Source organism: Mesoplodon mirus, assembly GCF_964341445.2.
Source record: "Mesoplodon mirus genome assembly, chromosome: 20".
NCBI lineage: Eukaryota > Metazoa > Chordata > Mammalia > Artiodactyla > Ziphiidae > Mesoplodon > Mesoplodon mirus.
Genome location: NC_138996.1, coordinates 30,749,720 through 30,772,855, shown reverse-complemented (window position 1 = coordinate 30,772,855; position 23,136 = coordinate 30,749,720). Strand labels below are relative to the sequence as shown.

At 51.5% G+C, this 23,136-nt stretch overlaps 1 protein-coding gene across 3 annotated transcripts in view; it reads right to left on the bottom strand.

Annotated features, from left to right (window-relative positions):
• The window catches only part of ARHGEF10 (Rho guanine nucleotide exchange factor 10), an 88,117-nt gene that overhangs the window by 45,507 nt on the left and 19,474 nt on the right, over window positions 1-23,136 (bottom strand). For 2 of the 3 annotated variants that reach the window (XM_082608790.1, XM_082608791.1), the window contains exons 3-11: window positions 21,532-21,720; window positions 20,616-20,894; window positions 18,863-18,926; window positions 16,358-16,434; window positions 14,299-14,355; window positions 12,024-12,187; window positions 9,641-9,757; window positions 6,779-6,893; window positions 3,847-3,953 (exon numbers count right to left, since the gene is read on the bottom strand). In XM_082608790.1, coding sequence (XP_082464916.1) covers window positions 3,847-3,953; window positions 6,779-6,893; window positions 9,641-9,757; window positions 12,024-12,187; window positions 14,299-14,355; window positions 16,358-16,434; window positions 18,863-18,926; window positions 20,616-20,894; window positions 21,532-21,720 — 1,169 coding nt within the window. The remainder of the gene's footprint in view (window positions 1-3,846; window positions 3,954-6,778; window positions 6,894-9,640; window positions 9,758-12,023; window positions 12,188-14,298; window positions 14,356-16,357; window positions 16,435-18,862; window positions 18,927-20,615; window positions 20,895-21,531; window positions 21,721-23,136) is intronic. The other variant, XM_082608792.1, reaches the window with a different exon arrangement.

Sequence of the window (23,136 nt, the reverse complement as noted above, 5' to 3'; positions counted from 1 at the left end):
TACCTACCATTATGGGCACAAAATATTGGTTCCCCATCATTACAATTCTGTTATTCGTAAACCTCAAATTATAAACCACAACTACAGTAACACAATTAAATTATGGCATTAACAACAATTTCATTCACTCATCCAACAATAATGAACTAAATTAACGGATTGTATTTTATGTGCTGAGCATGGAATTACATGGTATTTCATGTATACATTAAGCATAGAAAAAAACCCTTCCAGTCTTGACTCAAAGAATGCTATTACCACACATCTAAAATCATTATTCCAAAGTTATTAAAAAACTTTTGGAAGGTGGAGGTATAGTTTTGTTTTGTTTTGAGGCCATTTGAAGCCTACAAGGCTAAGAACGCAGAGAGTAAATTACCAACATCAATTCCAGGTGCAAAAACTCCTCCAGACCTGAGATGCCTGCATTTCAAACAGTGACATCACTTTGGGATTTGTTTTCATGACTAGAGGACACACAAGCGCAAGTTTCTGGCTGTAAGATGCCTGTTTAAGGCCAATGACGACACTGGGAACTTTTGTCCAGCTTACACACCGTTTGCAAATAAACGTCAAGTGGAGCATAGAAATGACAAGGCTGCTCCTAACCCCACCCCCGGCAGCCCCATCCCAGGAACTGCGACGCCACCTGGCGGCAGAAGGCACATCCTCCGAGGGCGCGCCTCTTGTCAAGTCACCGACATCCACAAGGGAGCGACTCCTCTCCTTACAAAAGGGCTGCTCCTTCACAAAATGAAGGCAAAAAGCAACCTTCAAGGACACTTAAGGAAGAAAGTGATGCGTGTAAAAGGTAGATGAGTCCGGAATTAAAGCACAAGCACATGCGGCCGCAGCGATGACCCTTCCCTCTGAAACGAGGGTGGCACCCCATGACCCAGACACCCCCAAACTGCGGATGGTCAAATTTGGACCAGCCTTCTCACAAAATTCAGATTCCCACACACTGTCTCAACTCTGGGATCAGGATATTTGAGGATTTGGGGGGCGTCTAACCTAGGAATTAAATATGTTTTTTTAAGTCCTGAGATGACACTAATGTATCAGGTCAAAGGACCTGGAATTGGTATTACTGAAAAATACAAAATAAAACCCCAAATCTCCCCCAGATCCCAGGGCTCCCGCAGGTCGGGTCGGCCCCTCAGTTAAACTCAGTGCGTGGACAGCACAGCCAACACGGGCCCCCAGGCCTCAGGCTTCCCGGGACCCTGACCCCAAGGCTGCAGGGAGACCTCAGCCCTGGATCAGCTTTCCTAGGAGGCCATGGGGACCCGCAGGAGACGTGTCTGCGCCAGGAGGTAATTAGAGCAATGGAGGAGGAGAAGGAGGTGGGGGGGGGCAAAGGGGAGGGGAGGGCAGGGAGGGGGAGGGGGAAGAGGAGGAGGAGAAGGGGGGTAAGGGGGGAGGGGGAGAGGGGAGGAGGGGGGAGGGGAGGGAGACGGGGGAAGAGGAGGAGGGGCAAGGGGGGAGAGGGGGGAGGGGGAGAGGGGAGGAGGAGGAGAGGGGGAGGGGTAAATGCGAGGGGGAGGGGAGGGAGACGGGGGGGAGAGGAGGAGGGGGTAAAGGGGAGGGGGAGAGAGGGGGAGGGGGAGAGAGGAGGAGGACAGCAGCCCCTCCCTGTGCCTGGACCCTGGATCAGAGGCCAGACGGCAGAGTATGCTGGCCTCATCCTTCAGCTTCAGTGCCACCTTTCAAGTAAATGACAACCCAGGAAATAAAGGTTTTCCTCCCACCAAACAGGGCACGTAAAGAACGCTTCATATGCAGCATTTTTCCTGACAGTTATGTTACCTTATATCAACTTTGGAAGAAAAAATTCAAAGAGCACTGACATCCAGGTTTAATGTTTTAATGGAAAACTCCCCGGAGAACAAGCAGTAACCAGTGGGGAAAGCAACCTCTGTGAATCAGGGGGTAAGGAGGAAGCCTGCGGGGAGCGGCGCAGAAACCAAAACACAAACCCTCTCCGGCCGTCGTGAGCCTGGCGTGGCGCGTTCAGCCGAGGGCCACCACACGCGTCGCGTCACTGTCTTGTCGGGCCACGAGGAAGACACCGCAGACGCCATGTCCCCGTTTCAAGGGAAGGAGGACGGCGCTCGCGGAACAAGTGAGCAGCCTGGCCGGAGTCTCCCCTGCCCCAGTGCAGGGCCCGGGGTGGGAACTGGGCTGGAGCGGTGGCACCTACAGAGGTGCCCTTTCTGCACCAGGGACCCGTCCTCGCTGTCACCACCCGGCCCTCTGGGGGACAAAACTGACTGGCAGGTGTGTGTGTCTGTTGAGACCCTGCGGGCTCAAAACTCCCTTGTCCCCCGTCCCCTGGCCGACCCGCATGCCCCTGCCGTCTCCAAGTCTCGGCCTGGCCGGGGACGCCCCGCGGCCACATGCATCTGCACAGCGGCCACAGTCTCTCACCCGCAGGCCCCCCACGGGGAGGCTCCACGTGCCTCCCTACCACGTGACCCCCACACTGTCCGGGAAGAGGACCCAAGTCCTGGAGCCCCAGGCGAGGCCTCCCAGGAACATCGAGAGTATTTCTGAGCAATCGATGCCCTTTTTCAGACTTGCGAGGCTAAAACTAGGTGGGCGAGCCAGGAACTTGGGCAGCCAGCAGGGGGCAGTGAAGAGCAGCCTCTCTGCTCCTGCAAAAACCGTCGGCCCGTCCCTGCCAGCAACGCGGCCACATGTCAACCCCAGAAGCACGAGGGAGCTGAGGACACGGGATGCAGGGGGCACGGGACCCGGACATGCCCGCCGCCCAATGCCGCCTGACCACGAGGCCCCTCTGGGCCTGGGTGTCCTCCTGTGACTGTGCTCCACAGGGGCGCACGCAAGGATGAGGGGGGTGACCTGTACACCTGCCTGACGTGTCCCCTCCCGAGCACACGAGCCTGGCCTCTCACAGCCCAGCACCCACACACCAGACACTTCACCAGCACCTTCAACCTGCTCTGCTGCCCCCTGCAACCCAACCAAGTGCCAGCTTCCTACTCCAGCCTGACCTGTGGCTAACAGCCCCTTGGCAGCCTTTTCAGCACAGCTTGTCATCTTTCTTACTAGACTCTGAACTTACCACAGAGGATTTTTATGTGGTTCTGTCTGCACGCCACATCTGTGCACGCGTGTCATGTGTGTGATGCATGCATCTATCAACCACCTTGTATACCTATCACCCACCTACGTCTATCTACCTACATCATCTACTTACAACATCTGTCATCTCTCTCAGTCTCCATGACCGGCATCAGGCTGCCCACGCGGGAAAAACTCAAATCACACCCCACCCAAAACCATCAACCCCTGCCCCCAATCCCCCCAACTCTGTGGTACACCCTTGTCTCTGACGCCCTTGTTTCTGAAGTTTTCCTTTCCTTTTACCCAAAGATAATCAAATGGAAACCACGGAATATCTTCCCTCTGCTACCTACAGTATTTTCATAGATGAAGAAATTCATTGATATTCGGCTAACTTCGTGAGTTGCTGGAAATCTATCTTTTAATCTCAGACTCAGGCACTATGTACACACACACGCACTTTACACAGTCACATCTAGTCCCTTTGTAGAGGGGACACTGTCCCATCAGTGTGAATGAGTATAAATGACCCTCACAAAGAATGCAGACATTCCACGCATTTTCACAATTACACTGGGGCTGATACTCAAAATATTTAGGCCCGCTGCTGGGTTAACCCCTTCCTTGCTGGACCAGGAGAGGCCAGTGGATGAGCCCAGGTGGATGGAATGGCTGCGAGTCTGTGCCAGCAGGTAATTCCCAGCCAGCACACCCGTCCTGGTATAAGCACGGGGGTATTCGCCCTGCGCATCCTACCTGCTGCTGAGACAAGCCTTCGGGCATCGGGGTGAGGATGGCTTCTGGGTGCTTGCAGTCCACGTCAATGAACAAGTTCTGCTCCTCTTCAAGACAGGATCTGTGGTCTTAAAGGAAGACAGAATGTGCTAGTTTCACACTGAAACAGGATATAACATCACAGCGCAGTAAAGCTGCTGTCAAAGCAACACCTTGGGCAGACACCTCAGTTCCACGTCTCCTTTCCGCCCAGCAATGAGTAAAGTAGTTTTAACAAACCCAAGAAAATGTCCTTCCCACAAGAGGAATGTGGTGTTTGTCGATATTTGAGATTTTCAATACTTGAAGTCTAACTTCAAAAAGCCGAGGTGTCATTTGAACACCTAGATGGCAGGGTAGAAATACATATTTCAATTTCTTAATCTATAACATATCAAAGTCAGAAACAAAGAAAAGCAGCTATGACTGACTAAGAACCAACACTCCATAGTCAGGGAAAACGAAGGTAACTTCCTGACTTTCTCCCTTTCTCACTAGAAATCTGAAGAAGCACAACTTCCCCAATATCAAAAACTCTAGACCAAAATTAAATTCATTTCTAAAAACTTAGGTGTAGCTAAGTAATCTAAAGAATTCACAAAACAGCTAGAAACCAGAAAAGCACAGGAATTTTTAGGTAATAGGAACCTAGAGATGATCTAATTTAAAGATACAAAACCCTAGCTGCACAGAAGAACTGTCAGAGGAGCTTTAAAAAGCCTACAGTGTCTATACACCTATTGGAACGGCCAAAATCCAGAGCACTGACAACAGTAAGTGCTGATGCGGATGTGGAGCAACAGGAACTCTCATTCATCGCTGGTGGGGATGCAGGACGGTGCAGCCACTTTGGGAGACAGTTTAGTGCTTTCTTATAAAACTAATCATACTCTTATCACATGACCCAGCAGTCACGCTCCTTGGTGTTCACCCAAAGGAGCCAAAAACTTATAACCACACAAAAACCTGCACACGGACGTTTACAGCAGCTGTATTCACAATCGCCAAAACTTTGAAGGCAACTAAGATGTCCTTCAGGAGGTGAGTGGATAAAATAAACTGTGGTCCATCCAGACAATGGATATTATTCAGCTAAAAAGAAAGGAGCTATCAAGCCATGAAAAGACATGAAGGAACCTTAAATGCGTATCACTAAGTGAAAGAAGCCAATTTGAAAAGACTACAGACTGTATGGGTCCAACTAGAAAAGGTAAAACTATGGAAGCAGTAAAAAGATCAGTGGTTGCCAAGGTTTGGGGGGAGGGAAGGATGAACAGAGGATTTTTAGGGCAGTGAAACTACTCTCTATGATGCTATAATGATGGATATGTTTCCTTATCCATTTGTCCAAACCCACAGAAGGTACAACAGCAAGAGTGAGCCCTGATGTGAGCCATGGACTCTGGGTGATGGTGATGTGACAGTGTAGGTTCACGACTGTAACACATGGACCACTTGGTGGGGACGGTGACAGTGGGGAGGGGAGGCTGTGCATGAGCGGGGCTAGGGGTTTAGGGGAAATCTCTGTACTTTTCACTCAGTTTTGCCGTGAACCTAAAACTGCTCTAAAAACAAAATAGTCTTTAAAAAACCCACAACATCCCAGCGTGAGGACGTCTCCCACAGAGGCCCACTGACGGTCTGGGGGTGGAGGCCTGGCACCGCTATTTGTAAGAGCTCCCGGTTCCTCCCTGTGAACTCCAGGGCTAAGAGCCGCGACTTTATTAGCCCAGGCTTCCCACCTGACAGCTCAGGAAGCTAAGGCCGCAGGGCTCAGGGGTGTGTGTAATGGGTCCCCCTCCCCCCAAACCAGGGATGATCCTGTGATACTCTGCTCACTGTCCCCCTGGAGCTGGCTTCCGGCCTGCCCCGTGCACCTGGACCCCGTTCCCTTGCGATCCTGGTTCAGGGGTCCCGGGTGGGCCCGAGTCGGCATTTCTGAGCAGCCCCCCAGACTCCGGGGCCCCTAACCCCAACCTCTGCACCTGTGGGGCTCTGCCTGTGTGCCCTCCCACGAAGGGCCTCCTCTGGGGCACCTGCCCCGCTGCCAGCTCCCCACCGGGGAGCACACTCTATCAGAATCCACATCCCCGTCTCAGCCCCTGACACACTCTCCATCCTGTGTGAAGAGGCTGGCGGCTCCGTGAGGATCACACCTTCTTTAAAGGCCCAGGTGGCTTTACGGCCAGTTACAGTCTTCCTGGGCCATTTGTAGGGGAAACACGTGACCTTAAAGTCCTCTCCCTGCATGGTTATCAGCAACCCTGCACTGAGCCAGGCACCGACTTTGCACATCAGAAGTTCGTACCGGCAACAAAGAAACATGCTTCTGAAGGACCAAGTCAGAGTCAGGACGGTCATTCCGCACGTAAACCCTCAGCTGCCCGCACAGCCGGGTACCTCCTACCACACCAGCACACAGACGTGCTCAGACGCTGGAGAACCCTCGCCCGGAGCTTGCTGCCGACGTGAACACACCCAGACAGGCTCTATCTTTCTGACACACAAGCGCCATGGGCTCCTGCCCCTGAGTGAAATGTTTCACAAAACCTGAGAATTCTAGAATCCTCTCACCGGCACAGAGGATCCTGAGTCCCCACTTAGAGCCCATCGTACTCAGCCTCAGCCGTGAAGGGTCAGGAAACGTGCCCAGGAGCCCCAGGCACCGTGAACGCATCCCCGTGACTGTGTTCTATTGTCAACGACCCTGCTGAGAATCCAGGGGCTCTGTGGGGGGAGAGCAAGCCCCCGGGGGGACCCCCGATCACCCGACTGCTGGGAGGAGCCAGTTAAGGGGGGGTGCGAAATCCACCCCCTGCGAGAATTCACTCAACTTCCTGCCGCCCCCCGGAGTCTCCGCTGCCCGCGCCGGCCCTGAGCCCAGGCAGCCTCCCCGAGGTCGCTCCCCGCAGACCTGCAGAGACGAAGGACTTCGTCCTGATGAAGGAGCGGCCCCGCTTCACCACAGCCTTCGTCTTCTCCAGGCCATCCTTGGTGCCCTCCTTGGCGGCCTTCACGAGCTTCTGCATCTGCGGGAAAGGCAGGCCGGGTGAGGGTGGGATGACTCGGTAAAGCCTCCTTGTTGCTTTTACTCCATTTTAAAAGAATACTGTCAAGTAGTTTGCGCTTGAAACATCATCTGAAATTGGCTTTTGATCTGGGAGAGCTTTCTTGGCTGTTGTGAAAGTGTGTGTGTGTGTGTGTGTGTGTGTGTGTGTGTGTGGTTTGGGGCTGTTTGGTTTTGATTTCGCTGGTTAAAAAAAAAAGAAGGAAAAACAAATTTACAAACAGAGCCCTTCCTTAACATAGTTTTTAAAAAGTCTCCTGCTGTGTTTAAAAGTCAGTCTTCGTTTTTATTACAAACACTTGCAAAGAGCTTTGCAGAAGCCGAGTGCGGAGAGCTGAGGCCACAGGTGTGAACAGTTTGCCCAAGGTCAACGGACAGACGGCAGGAAACAGTGGAGCCCCTGGCTGGAGACCCACCAGCTGGCTCAGCTGCTGGGCACTCCCCAGCCTCCCCCGGGCTCCCCGTGGAGGCCGGTCCAGCGGCTCACGGGCCCTTCGTACTGATGGTCGCAGGAATGGCCAGATGGAGAGACCTGCCGGGATACAGACAGAGGGACAGCCTGCGGGAGGGGTCGGCAGACCCCCTCCTCCGCGGAGACTGAAGGGTTGGAAAGACCACCGGCCCCCGCAGGTGGTCCATCCTGGTTCCCTCAAGCCAGGGTCCTGGAATAACACTTAGACTGGCCGTTAGTGCCCAAAGCTTCCAATGACGTGCTTTGGCATTTCACCCACATTTCTTATCCTTAGACTCTAACGTCTGAGATATTGGCCACTGGGTACCGAGCGACTGATCCTTTAGAGAAAACCCAGATGGCCTCTTATGACACAAGCCAACACCCTTCGGGTCTGTCTAGGTGCCGGCCTCCCTGCCCTCCTGCGATCCTCCCCTGGGGGAGAGGCTTCAACACCCGCCCGCTCCCCTCCAGGGCTTCGCCTGGCCTCCCTCCGGCGGCCCTTTCTACGGGGGGCCACTGCCCAGCTGCGCGTTTGTGCAGAGCAGCGCCAGCTGAGGGGTTCTCGGGGGCTGAGTGGGCACCCTGGACTTGGGAGCTGTGCCCCTGGGGGGTTCCCACTTGAGGAGCCTGCAGCCTGGTGCCGGACACTCGTAACTCCAGCCCTGAGCGACTCTGCAATCCCTCGCTGTCCCCGCGCCTTAGGCTGCGTCCCTGAGGATGTGCCCCTGGCCCACCACCCACCTCAACGGACACCAGATCCACGTCACACTGCCTGGCTGACCTCGACCCGGACGCCCAGCCGCTCACCACCGCTCTACCCGCCAGGTTAAACGCGGCAAAGCCACTCTGCCTGCTCCGAGTCCTGTATCCCTTCATCCAAACGCGGCTTCGTCCGCTGACAACCCTGGACAGCAGTCCGCTGACAACCCTGGACAGCAGCCCGCTGTCCCCGCTTCTCCGCAGCCACCGCTGGTGCCTTGTGCCGCCTGTGCGCCCCTGCCCACCCGGCTGCCGGGCGCCCCTCCTTAACTCCCTACCACCCCGTCGTCCACATCCCGCCGCCCAGACCCGGGCTGCACACGCTGTCCATGCTCCCTCCAAGGAGTCAGAGAACTAGGGGCAGACGGATGGCCAGGGAGCCTGCAGGGGGCCGAGCCCCGGCTCCAGGTGAAGCCACACAGGTGCCGGGTTCCGGGAGGAGGGAACGGCCGCCCAGGGTCACACGGCTGCAGCAACACGCCAGGCCCTGCTTCTCCTGCGGAGGACGGCAGCGCGTAGCCAGCCCCAGACGAGTCACCCTACCTGCTCCTTGCCGCTCTGCCGCCGTCTGATTGTGCACATTCCCCTCTCTTTGCTGAGCTGGCCTGCCTCGTACCCCTTCCTGGATCACCTGGCCCTGTGCTCCCTGGAAACACCCCCACCCCCAGCCTCCAGATTATCCCAGGGGCTCCGCCTGTTTCCTGCACGGAACCAGCCCGACACTGTGCCGGAGGAGATGCCATGATTCCAGGGGCTTCGCTCTGGCACCGAAAAGCGTGGAACAGAGCCGTGACGTTCCAGAGACGTTTCTGAGTGAACACCTGCCTCAGGTAAGTGCCTTTCAACACGTGTGAACAAATCACAAACGTCAGAAGGACGAAGATCCCACTGAAGGAAAGGTTACTTGACAGTGCCCTTTTAAAACATCTCAAACAGTGGACACCACGACATTCACACCCAGCAGTTCTCGACTTTGTGGTCTCAGGAGCCCTTCACACTCAGAAAAGTCATCGAGCAGCCCAAACGGCTCTGGTTTACCTGCTTCATCTATGTTATACTACATAAGGAGTTAAAATTGAGAAAAATGTTGAATATTTTTATTAATATTCATTAAAAAAATATTAAACCTATGACATTTTGTCTCAGGTAACGTTTGATGAAAAATTACTACATTTTCCAAAACAACAAAAAAAGTGCATTGTTTTGCACGTGGGGGAAGCTGCCTCGTGTCTGGCGTGGAGACGGTGGATCCCACGTCCCAGCAGGCGTAGGTCACGCCCTGGGGCCTCCGTCCACACGTGGGGGGACGGGGGGGACAGAGGCGAAGGATACCCCGGAATTGACAGGAACTCGCCACTGCCCGGGTGGCCCTGGGGTTCCCTGGACCGCACCGTGAGAACCACCACCCCGGCAGAACTGGGAAGCTCTGGGGCTGAGTTTTCTCGTTAAAGGACAGTCTGTTTTTGCAGAAGCGTTTTCAGCGTGAACCACACTACCTTCAGTTCATGTTTGTGCTTTAGCTGCTGAATCTCTACCGCGCCCACCGCGTTTGCCACCAAATGTCTCATCTTTTTCTCATAGTGCTCCTTTAAGCGGGTTAGGTCATGGGAAAGCTACAGTACAAAGAGATACAAGCTTTTCACAACACGCTCTTCCCGGTGCTTTGAGACAATCTTACATTGAAAGGACTTGAGCAGCGTCTGGTGGGTGATGTTCACGCACCAAGGTCCTACTGCCCTGGGCCCCCCCTCCTAGCCCACCGGCTCTCAAGAAATAAACACATGAGTGAGGAAAACACGTCATCAGAAGACAGACTCCAGGTGAGGCAGACTGGAGACTCTTCTATGCTAAACAAGGGCAAGTAAATGCACAGAAAAATGTGGGCACCATCACGCCTTTACGTTTTGGTGAAATGAAAATGATCAAAACTGTAGAAATATATATAAAATGATTCCGTTGTGTCAGCACCAAAGCAAAAGCAGCTTGAATTCAAGATTGCATTGATGGGGGAAATGATTTGGGGATGACCACGTAGATGTTTAAGTCTCCAAACTGACATAACTTTCTCTGCAGCCCACGGGGATGGGGTGAAATCTTGTAATTCACTCCTCACGTGCTCACAAACGTCTCCAATATGCAAACCGCGGCCCCTGATCCTTAATGAGTGTTTCCCATGTCAACCCAGACACGGACACCTCAGCAATTTTTTAATAAAATCTGAGACTATGAGGTGAGTCTTAAACGACTTACAGTGTCATTTTGGCAGCTTCTGAAATACGACTTTTTAAACTCGGAAACTTGGTGCTCCTTAGAGCTGCCCTCGGGACGCTGCCCCACGGCACGGACGCGTGCTGGACCTGGTGAGGGCTCTGCGCTCACGGCCGCCCGGGGCTGGCCCTCCACCGCCTCTGCTGCTGGGCCACCCGGCCCCCTCCATCGGCATTGCTGGCGGTGCATCTGGGAACACGGGTCCAGCTGGACGGCCAAGAGGGCAGAGTCTCCACTCAGTAATCGTGCCCACGGCTCAGGGGCCATCGCCTGACCAGCCCAGTTTGCACGTCCTCCGCCAGGCCCGCTGAAGACGAAATTCACGAGCGTTTTAACCGCTCTCCAAGGCCCCACTGGGTGCCCCATCCTGCTGAAATCAGGCCCCAGTGCCGTATTTAAGATCTCCATTTAAACCTGGAATGTTGGACTCGGCTGTAACAAGCCAAGTGTCACCTTAGTTACCAGCTCCGTTTAAAAGTACAGCTGTAGCTTCATTCGCTGCTTAAGTCTCAGCTGTAATAACTCTGGTGACAGAGACAGCTAAGTTCTGGGGAAAGCTTGTTAATAATATTGAGTAGCTGGGTTGACCACCACCAACTGGTAGAGTCTTCTTGAGTTTCAGGACAAGATTCCAGACTACAGACTACAGACTATGCGAACACTACGCGCTGTAAGCCGCACCGACGTGGAGGCCACGTCCAGGGGCCCAGCGGCCTGGTTACGGGGCTGCAGGCAGGGGGAGGCGTAACTGATCGATCGTGCCGTGACTTATCGATTCTGCTGTGATGACGAGGCACTTGCCACAGCATCCACCAGCGTGCAGCCTGCATCTAGACCTCACGCAGAAAGGACATGGAGCGCGCTGACGTGACCGTGGACGGCAGTGTGAATCACCCTTTTACCAATAGCCAAAACACCCAATGACAAGAGTATTTGGGGTGGCCAGTCACCCCTGGACACCGGACACCTCAGTGGGGTGATTTCCCTCAGCAGAGCCTCTCTCAGGTCCCCACCCTCCAATCTCCAGCCCTGGAATCCACTCCTGCAACCTGGAGCTTCTCCCTGGACCCTCATCTCGGGAGCTTCACACACACACACCCTCCTTCCCTTTAAGGCTGCTCCTGGGCGGCTCGGGCGCTTTCGTCCTGTGACATCCTTTTTTAACATGTTCTATTTTTATATCTTCCTGTTTGTGTCGAGAACACTGAGGTTCAAAACATCCCGTAAAGGACAGCAGGGCTGTGCTGTGTCCCACCCGGCCAGGCTCCATCCATGCAGCGGGCTGGGCACAGACAGCCTTATGTGTACGCAACACAAATATCCAGGGAATGCTTATTTACGTAAGTAATTCAAGATAGCGAACTTGCTTAGGGCCTCTGGAGGGATTTAGTTTATATAAATTTAATTTTCCCATCCTGCCGAGATTCTATGATGTGAAATAAGGGGCGCCTTCTCTTTTGCCAACACCTCGTGCTTTTCTCAAAGTACCTATCAACAGCTTAAAAAACAACCGTTTAAAATAGTATGTGAATGAAAATGACATCTTAGAGTCCCGTCCGCACGTCCACGTGAGAACGTTCTCTCTCTCAGGCGCACAGACCGGACACGTACCTGCTTTTTGTGGTCGCTGCGCAGGAAGGACCGGGGGACCCCGTTTCTGCTCTCTGAGTCACTCTGCTCCCCGTAGCTCTCGAATTCGCTCGAGCTCCACCCGTACTCCAGGGAGCTGTTGCCACCTTCGTCTCCATTCTCAACATCATCATAAATCATTTCATCTGAATGCATAAATGCCAAAAGGAAATTTAAAACGTAGACTCTCACTGGCTATTGTTCTGTTTGTGCAGGTTCGTCATCTGACCACATCGCTGGGAGCTGGCACCTCGGAAAAGCTGGGAGGAACGGAACCTCAGGTGTGGCGCCCCCGCCCCGGAAAGGCGCTGGACTGATGGGCGTGGGGTGGCAAAGCTCTGATAAACCCCCAGCCCCATCCGCGTCCTGAGGACCACTGGTCTATGAGAAGCCACCACAGTTATACCAAATGACGTCTTGCCCATAGAGAACTTCTGACAAAGGAAGATTTTTCTTTAGATAAACGTATGGAATAGAAACAGATTAGACATACAGACAGATTAACAGATCACAGACAGATGGATGATAGAGATATTTCAATATGAATGCAAGTGAAGCTTACCGCAAACAATTATAATTTTTGCTTTCGTGCTAAAACTAGCCCATAGTACCTATAACCTGTTAACTGTATTTAAATATCTTCATCACATCAGTCGTCTTAGAATTAATGAAGAGCACATCTGTATACGCCGCCAGATACGATGCCAAAGGCACTGCCTGCAGAGGGGACACACCGGTCTAACGGAACAGCTGTCACCTTCAGCAGGGGCACCGCCAGCCCGCCTTTTCTTGCCGTTTGGTTTCTGAGACCCCAGATCAGCCCATCTGCGCTGGGAAAGGTCTACCAGGGAGGATCATTTACTCAAAAATGCATTTCAAACTTGGTTTTACAGCAACCTGCCTTTAGTCTCCACGTTATTTGCAGCAGGGACTTAAATAACTACCCCGGAGCACACTTACTCTAAGGACCTGGCAGGTTTATGTAGAAAGAGGGCCGAAGGTAAGCACGGGTCTCCTGTCACGTAGGAATCTCGGGAGGAGGCCTCCGTTAGCTGAGGCCCTAACAGTGCTGGGGACAGCGTCCAAAGCATTTGTGGGATGAATACATGAATCCACGCTTTTAATTAGGAAGTTTGCCGTCGGTTTGAAGAACATGTCCTCTATTGGGCTGGGAAAGTTCCCTCCTATCAGGAGTTTTGAACACTGGAAGGCATGGTACCAAGTACCTTCTAAGCGTGTATCAGGATGAGCGTATGGTTTGTGTCCTTCGCCTGGTTCTGTGGGAAATGACACCTAAAGAACCAGCCGATGTTGAAAGATACCTGAACTCTGGAGACAAACCTCCAGGGTTAGGATGGGCTTTGGCTCGTTTGCCGAGATGCTGCCAGATGTGTTTTCCTGACATTTCATTTGGGGTCCTCTGCATCACGCCTTTCGGGCAAAGGGGGCCCTAAGCTTGTGCTAACACCCTCAGGGGGATCAGAGGGGGTCAGTTCGCTTGCTCACTACTCTTGCCTGCTTTCTATGGGGTTCAGTACCCCTCCCCTTGAACTATTCCTCTAGGGTCTACAAGCGGTCAAGCTCTCCGATCTGCGTCTGAGGTTGCCTGTTTCTCTCTTGTTAAAGGACAGGACTTTGGTTGGATGTAAAGATGTGGGCCAGACACCGAGTTTTCTTCAGCATTTTGGGAACATCCTGCTGTGTCCCAGCCTGTCGAGAAGCTGCTGTTTTTCCCAGACTGCAGTTCCTCCCGGGTGACTGCGCCCTCGCTCCTGTTGCTGTTAAGATATTCACAGTGGGCTGTGCTCGGCAGTTGGAATTGTACATGCCTCGCGGCGGATTCATGCTCAACCTGCTTTGAATTTGTATTTCTACAATCCGGGAACTTACATCTGTAATTCTGGAAAATTCTTAATAATTCCTTCCTGCATGACTTCCTGTATATCATTTATTAGAGGCATGCTGGCACTTCAAGCCTCCATGTTTCTTCCCTTCCCATTCATATTTTTCACATCTGTAACTCCTCCTGCTTCTTTTTAGGGTAACTGAGAAAATTACCCTACCTTGAGGGCTGGGATATAAACATGTGCACACACAAAACTGTACCGCACAGCATCGGTGAGACACCGTAACCTTACAGAACGTGATTACAGACTCACACAGCTGTGCACCTAAGGCTTCTGCCTGCCTGCCTACATCCGGAGGGAAAGACGGTAAACTGCATCTCATAAAACTCCACCCCAGACAAAAATCAAACCTGGCTCAGAGTCTGAATTTTCTCTTGGCACGTCATCATAAATGGCTTCTTCCGGATCTGGAAGAAAAGGAAGGGAAACTTTGAAAACCGACCCCGACCCAGGGAGAACATCCTGCACTTCCTGCGCGGAGCTACAGACTCCTGCGATGCTACAGCTACTCGAGAAGTTAGTGTGATGATAAGGATGACTCACGGGGCCTCACCAAAGCATGAGCACTGTGTTTAGGGCAGAACATTTCCGTGGGATGGAAGGACATCTCTAAACAAAGCGGTTGTGAAACGTATCCAACAGGAGTTTTATGGTCTCCAAGCCAATTTATTCCATGATTTTGCATTAAATTACACGTCTCTACGCGGCTCTTTATAAACATTTTTAACTTTATGCAGTTGATGTGTTCTGATACACAAAAATTACAAAGGTGGCATGCAGTCTCAGAAACAAAGGGACAGCTACACTGCTGCTGTCGGGTAGGAAGCTTTAAAGTCAACCGATGGCTTCATCTCATTTTTCACCCCTGCAGATGAAACGTGGCCACACGCGCGTAGAAAAATGCTGAGCTTTGGGGCTTCCCTGCTGGCGCAGTGGTTGAGAGTCCGCCGGCCGATGCAGGGGACACGGGTTCGTGCCCCAGTCCAGGAAGATCCCACATGCCGCGGAGCGGCTGGGCCCGTGAGCCATGGCCGCTGAGCCTGCGCGTCCGGAGCCTGTGCTCCACAACGGGAGAGGCCACAACAGTGAGAGGCCCGCGTACCGCAAAAAAAAAAAAAAAAAAAAAAATGCTGAGCTTTGAGGACAAAACCTCTCAAACTGCATTACGTGAAACGTTAGCATCCTAGGAAACTGTAAGGTGTTTTCTTTAAAAAAAAAAAAAAAAAAAAAAGGAGGGATCCTCCCCGGGCAGATACTCCGTGTGAGTGTCAGTGGTCCTCCAGGAGATCAATGGGGTTTGAAGTTCATGCACGTATTCGTAAGAGCTCCATGCCCTACAGGGAGGCCAACCAAACTACAGGGTCCTCCATCCTGGAACCCACGAAGGTGACTGGTTACTAACCAACGCAAGCCAAGATGACATAAATACAGCCTCGCCCTCCTCTGATGTGCGGCCACCGTCCCCTCCCCACATTCCCAGGACCCAGCTTCTTCTCGTGCTGTGCTCAAGCTCCCACGTCAGAGAGGCTTGCTGTCCCGGAACAATGTTTCTCGACTGTGACCACGGTATTTGCACCCCCATTAGACAGCGTGGGGGGCTGCTGATGTACAGACCTTACTTTCAAATACAGCTGTTCTACTAATAAAAACGAGTCATGGGAGAACGTCAGATTTTACTTGGGAAATAAAATTGCTTGAGGTTAGTGAGGTGACAACTTAATCCTGTAAGGATCCAGAGGTAATAGCCCCTTAGTAGAAGCATCTACTTATGCTGAGTTGTTTGTTCTGACAATGTCATGATTAAAACCAGAATGAAACATTCCAGGGGAGAATTTAATAATTAGGAGAGTAAGATGGTTCTACCTTGTAAGTCAATCATATAAGATAATTATACAGAAATTAGTGAGCCAGTGGATAGTAAAAGGGATAATTAGAAAAGCCTCACTTAAAAAAAATAATAAAAAACAAAATTAGCTCTGCTTTCTACACCACACATGGAATAGAAGGTCTGCTGTACCATCTGGTCAGTGGCCTGCCTTAAGCATCCACCACTCCCTCTTCAAAATGGCACCATGAGAAATCATCTCATTGGGGATCACAAGAAAGAATGTCTTGTTAATGCCTCAGTCCCCAAATCTCTAACTTTTATGACAAAAACCAAGATCCGTACTAGAAAGAATCAATCAGGAAGAGGGAGATGCTGGGATGCAGAGAGCAGAGATGATCTGATGGGAGACAAAGTGACAGCTTCACGGGGCCCTGGGGAAGCATCTACACAGTCAGCTCTGGTCAGTACTTCAGGTGAATGGACGCAGGACAAGAGAATAATTGGCTGAGGCTGACAAATATACACTGTCCCAGGGGGGCTCAGGGGTGGCCCTCCAGACTCCCGTCGGCCGTGGTACTCACTTTCCATCCAGGCTGTATTGGCCGGATCTGCAACCCACCGGGCGAGGGCACTGTCCTCCTTATGGACTGGACCTTCACTTAAAGAAAACACACCAGAACATCAGGATGTTGACAATCCCTCTAGTGATTAAAAAGTCACTGTGCATGCAAATTGGGCACTTTCCCAGGTAGCATTACGGGATATGCCAGGTTCAAGAGTTCCTCCACAACCATGTATAAATAAGTGCTTTTGAACGCCTACCACACACACACCACATGTCTAGCACAGCATCCAGTGCAACAGGACATGAAGAAATGCAGTCCCTGTCCCAAGAGGCCTGACTCATCCTCCTGTTTCTCAGATCTTGAAGAGGGTCCACTATGTGCCCCAAACGATGCTGGGTTGTACGGACACACCCAAGTGAGACTTGGGCCTCTCAGCTCCAGCAACAGGGCAGACTTCAGTACAGCACTTTCAATATTGGATAGAAAAACCAGGCAGGAGATCAATAAGGAAACAGAGGATGTAAACAGCACTACCGACCAACTGGACCCACCAGACCTCTACAGAACATACCCTCCAGGCTTAAGAGCTACAATTATAAAACTCTCAGAAGTAAACGACGAAAAAGCTTCAGGACATTGGTTTTGCCAATGATTTATTGGACAGGACAACAAAAACACAGGCAATAATATGAAAAAATAGATAAACTGGGCTTCAACAAAATTAAAAACTTTTGTGTCCCAAAGGACACTACCAAGAGAATGAAAAGACAACCCACAGAAAGGAAGAAAATTCATGAATCACTTATCTGATAGGGGGTTAATATTGAGACTATATAAAAAAATACCTACAACCCAACAACAAACCCAATTCAAAAATGGGCAAAAGGACTTGAATAACATTTCTCCAAAGAAGACATGCAAATGGCCAATAAGCACAGAAAAGATGCTCAACATCATTAGTCATCAAGGAAACACAAATCAAAACCACCACGAGGTACCACTTCACACTCACCAGGATGGCGATGATTTTAAAAAGCAGGAAATACGTTTAGTAAGCTTAGAAAAATTGGAGCCCTCACACACAGCTGGTGGGAATGTAAAATGGTGCAAGCTGTGATGGAAAAAAGTTTGGCTGTTCCTCAGAAAGTTAAACATAGGATTACTGTGTGATCCAGCAATTCCACTCCTAGGTATGTACCCAAAGGAATTGAGAGCGGGGACCTGAATAGATACCTGTACGCCAACGTTCACAGCAGCGTTATTTACAGTAGCCAAAAGGTGGAAATGACCAAGTGTCCATCAGTAGATGGGAAGATAAACAAAATGTGGTATATACACACAATGGAATATTACTGAGCCTTAAACAGGAAGGAAATTCCAACACACACGGCAATACGGATGAACCGGGAAAACATGGTGCCGAGTGAAATGAACCAGACACAAAAGGACAAATACTGTACAATTCCAATTATATGAGTTACCTAGAGTAGGCAAATTCATGGAGACGGAATGCAGAATAAAGGTTACAGGAGCTGGGAAGAGGGGGGATTGTGGGTAGGGTTTCTGTTCGAGATGATGAAAGAGTTTCAAAAGTAGATAGTGGTGATGGTTGCACAACAATGTAAATGTATTTAATGCCACCAGATTTTAAACTTTAAAATGGTTAAAATGGCAAATTTTATAGTATATATTTTTGCCACAATTTAAAAATAATGCAATATACCAAAAACCACAGAATGGTCCACTTTAAATAAGTGAAATGTACTATGGTATGGGAATTATATCTCGATAGAGCCGTTTAAAAACAAAAAAATAAACACACCTACCATGCACCAAGCATGTTCCCATGCTAGGTGGTAGGTGCTCTAAGACTTGGTAAAACCTGGTCTTTGTCTTTGAAGAATTCAATCTAGTAGCAGAAAGGGACACAGAAATAACAGTGAGAGCACAAAGCCATCAATTAGAATGCAGGTGTGTGCACACAGCTCTGGAAGCGCAGAGGAGGACAATTTCATGAAATGAGACATTTAAGCTGGGTTTTGAAGGGTGAGTAGGAGTTTGCCTAGGGGAGGGGATTTTCCTGGGAATTTCGAGCAGATGCAACAGCATTTGTGAAGGCAAGTGGCATGAAAGAAAGGCTTATAATCAAGTCAGTTTCAAGAATTTTAGATGAAAGCTGGGTTAGACAAAGTTAAAGATCCTTTCTCCCCCTCGGGATTCTGAGAACCTTTACAAGGTTAAGTACTCTGAACGTCTCTGGCAGGGAGACGGGAGTGGCGCGTCATCCAGCTCTCTGTGGCTGTGGACCCGCAGTTTTCTCTTTTTCTGCAAAGCATAATGTTAACGTCTTAAAGAGTCCTAGTGTTCAGGAAGACCCGATCTGGGGTCCCTGGGCGAGAGGGCAGAAAGACCACGGGGTGGGGGAGGGGCCTGGGCAGTGAGAGCCTTGGAATCACTGCACACGACATTTCAGGAAAAGGTCTGGGACCCAGAACATCCGTGGAAAATTAGTAAAGATACCTGTTGGTCGGATCCTCAGAACTCAAGGAATTCAACTGGCTGTCTTCTGTTCCTTCCTGTGTCTCTGCCAGGAAAGAGAAAAAGTTCACATTGTTTTATGCCCGAAAGAAATGTTGAGGAAGTTGTTTTTTATCCTCAAAATGGTTTCGTATTTTCCTTTCTTATCAATGAGAGGTTTACCTTATTGTGAAGATGATCAACTGATAGATTTAAGATTTTCAGTTTTTAGATCAAACGTATTCAAAATAGGATTATGATGAAGAGTGACACCCAAAGGTCTTATGAAACTACCTGAAATAAAACGGTGCCCAAAGAAACCAAGCTAGAGAAACACCATAATTCTCTCCTGTTTCTTAAGTTTTCATGGGAATTTGCAATTGTGATTTACTTGAAAATGTGTCTACATGACAAGCTCAAAAGATTCCCAAGGAAGAAGTACTGACGTTGGTGGTACCTGACAACCAAACTCCCTGTTTCCCTCAATTGTCTTAACTGGGAAGGAAAGAACCCTCTTACTGAAGTTTCACACAAATATGTCCTGATCATGCTTCTGTGACACCAGTGTCCTCGGGGCTACTCCTGCCCAGCAGGACGTCCACAACTGGGACAGTCCTCACGGTGCGTCCCAGCACAGAACACGGAAGCAGAGCAGGTGAGAGAAGGGAAAACTCAGCCAAGGTGCCTTTACTGGGCTCATAGGTTCAGGGCCCTGATAAAGGACCCCAGAGAGCCCCCAGCCCTTCCTCCAAGGGAGGACACAGAGAGAAGACGGTCTATGAACCAGGAAGGGACCTCTCCAGACACCGCACCTGCCGGCGCCTTGACCTTGCACGTCCAGCCTCCAGGCTGTTGTCCAGAACCGACTACCCTTCTCCAGAGGAGGGATGGTTCGTGTCTTCAGCTGCCCTCCTGACCTGGATGTGCGGAGGGTGGGAGGGGAGGAGGGAGTGGCAACTGCCCACGGGCTTCGGCCGGGACAACAGTGAGCCGCACACTCGGGCCCCGGCTGCTCCCACAAAGCACCACCGTCTGCACAGCTTATGGACAACAGCCTGGAGGCTGGACGAGCAAGGTCAAGGCGCCGGCAGGTGCGGTGTCTGGTGAGGTCCCTTCCTGGTTCATAGACCATCTCTCTGTGTCCTCACTTGGAGGAAGGGCTGGGGGCTCTCCGGGGTCCTTTATCAGGGCCCTGAACCTATGCATGGGGGTCCATCCTCATGACCTCATCACTCCTGACACCGTCACCTTGGGTGTTTGTTAGGTTTCAACATGTGACTTTCGGGGAGACACACACTCTCCCTTTAAACCTAAAAACTCAAGCCCTGAATAAGCAGCTGATGCTGAAGCAACGCAGCCAAGGGTCATCTGTGCAGATGACGGAGGCGGATGCTTAAACCACGTCCTCGAAGCTACACACCTGCTCCTTCCCGCTAAGTGGAGGTGAAAGCCGTGACTCACTGAACCAAAACCCCGGTCACGGAGCTGGGCCCCCTCAGCACCGCGGCCCCCGACAGCCGATATCACAGGTGCGGGGACAGGCTCCCTGCACCTGCCCGGCTTCCCGAGGAACCTCCTGATTCTCCCGACTCCTGCTCCTCTCCCGGGTCCTCAGTGTGCCTGCTACACACGCACGCACATGCACACACATGCCCCAGGTGTGCAGTCTGCCCTGAGAGACGGAGAGCGCCTTCTGCCCTCCCCCCCCACCCCCCACCCCGCCCCGCGAGGTGAGGCACAGGTGCGGCAGCGCTACCTGCGGGGCCCGCGGGGGTGAGGACAGGGCTGGAGTAGGCGGGCAGCAGCAGGGGCAGGCCGGAGGGCACGGCGTAGCCGCAGGGCACAGGCACCGAGTACCCGCTGGGCACGTGCAGGCCCCCGCCCTCCCCCTCGGCCTCCGGGTCCGGAGGCGGCGGCTGGTCCTCATGGAGGGGTGTGATGTCGATGACGGAGTAGGGGTTGACTCTCGTCGGGCCCCCGGGTCTCAGTGGTTCCGCCAGGGCGTCTGTGTCCGCTCCCGTCCCATTTTCGTGTCCTGAGGGTGAGAGGAGACCGTGGCAGACACCCGGCCGTCAAGGGCACGGCCGACACGCCCTGCTGGGCTGGGGGCCCCCAGGTGACCCCCAGGCCTGGAAGCACTGTCCTTTGGGGCATCGGTGGGGTCAGCGCAACCTTGGGGGCGGGGCACGCAGCCTGGCTGAGCCCAGGGAGTCTCCTCCAATGAGGCAAATGGGTGACAAGCTGCCAGAAGTGGGAGGTCACTAACCACGTGGACAGGTGGTGACGGTCCCAACCAGACCATCGGTGAGTGAATGAAAGTCACCAACTCCACCCCCAAATTTTAAAATATCAATTAAACCTCTACATTTCATCTCAAATGGCATTATTTTGAAAAAATGTTTTATGCAACACAGTGACAAACTGGTGAGGCCATTTTTATTGAAAATAACAATATCTGTGTCCTCCGAAATATAAATAGAAAGGTAGGTAGACAAGACTGAAAATCATGGAAAATAGAAAACAAATAAGAGAATCTCAGCCATACTTGAGTCATTTCAGCTCACATCGTATCACAGAAACATCACACATCTCGGGCTCCCAGACCCCACCTTCCCCAGGACGTTCCAACCCGCAGGTGGGCCGGCTGGTCGCTGGGTGGCCCAAAGACGCACCTGATCCGGCCGCGGTGTTGGTGGCGGGGACAGTGGTGTTGGCGGCGGGGCTGTCTGCTCCCGTGTCCCCGGCCTCGGGGGCGCCCGGAGCCCGTCTGTCTGCTTCTGGAGCCTCATCTACGCCGTCGAGATCCAGCTGTTCCCCCTCCTCTTCCTCATTGTTGTTAGTGTCGTACTTAGCTTCATTCTCTGAAGTTTAAGGTAACGTAAACCACAGTGTTAGCATTTGTTACCGGGAAAACAGCTTCCACGCTCCTAAACACACAGCAGCCAAAGTCAGCCAGCGATAAGCACCCAGATGGGCACCCAGAGGTGCTGGCGGCGCCAGGACACGCCCTCCCCCCATCCTCCACCGGGCTGGCCCACCGCCTTTCTTTTGTGTGTGTGTGTGTGTGTGTGGTACGCGGGCCTCTCACTGCTGTGGCCTCTCCCATTGCGGAGCACAGGCTCCGGACGCACAGGCTCAGCGGCCATGGCTCACGGGCCCAGCCGCTCCGCGGCATGTGGGATCTTCCCGGACCGGGGCACGAACCCGCGTCCCCTGCATCGGCAGGCGGACTGTCAACCACTGCGCCACCAGGGAAGCCCTGGCCCACTCCCTTTCTACTGGGAAGAGTTTCGTGCCATCAGGCTTTGGGGCAGCGATCTGGGTTTCCTCTCAAAAGGAACCACAACTCACAGTCTGGAAAGAAAAAAGCAGGAGAGACAGAAAGGAAGAGAAAAAGCACTTCCCACATTTTACACCTTGGACTTAGAACCCCATTAGTAAAAATCAACTTGGAATAACATTAAATAAACCACCAGGCGAGGAGCAACGTGTAATTCAGCAGTTCCTACGCGATCAGTATAATGATTTCACCCCTTCTGTTCATCCCGGCGGGCGGTGTACCATCCTCACGGTTAAAATCCACAGCTGTGGGCTACCCGTGTCACCTTGGTCATGAGAATTCTTTCCAACACTGCTCTCTTTGAGGGAAAGTGAGAGGGGATGCAAGAATTTGCTGATATAAGGGCTTTTACATGACAAACAATAAGATCCCTCATGCAGACTTTTAAAAGAAAAAAAAAAGTCAGTTGAATTTAAAGGATCAGAACATTGTACCTGCCATAATCTCAAATCACTAGGGGGTGACTTTCTTTAAAAATCTTTTTCAGGAAAAAAAAATGCATACGCTGGAATTAAGATGTGAAATGGCATTAAAATCCTCTGTGTCTACCTGAGTTTTCTGTACATTATGTATATAAATACTAAATAAATTACACTTACGAATAATTTGTTCTAAAAAGAAATGGGTGAAGGTGGTCACGGGAGAGCCTGTGTCTCGGGTCTCATGGCTCGTGTTTCATTCCGTCCCCTCCAGATATTTTAGAACCTATTTAGTGCGAGATACTGTAAAGCTTTTTTCTAACAATCTTCATAAATTCACTTGTAGGTGTATTTTATCTAATTCTCGAAGTCCGGCAGTTGTGCGATACAATCTCAAACAAGAGGTTTGACAAGAGGAAACCCCAGCGTGTAGTTTGGAGTCCGAGCTCTCAAGAATCTCAACCCTGCCCGGCGTGATTTGTTGTTACTAAGTCAAAACATAAGCTATTTTTTCCCCA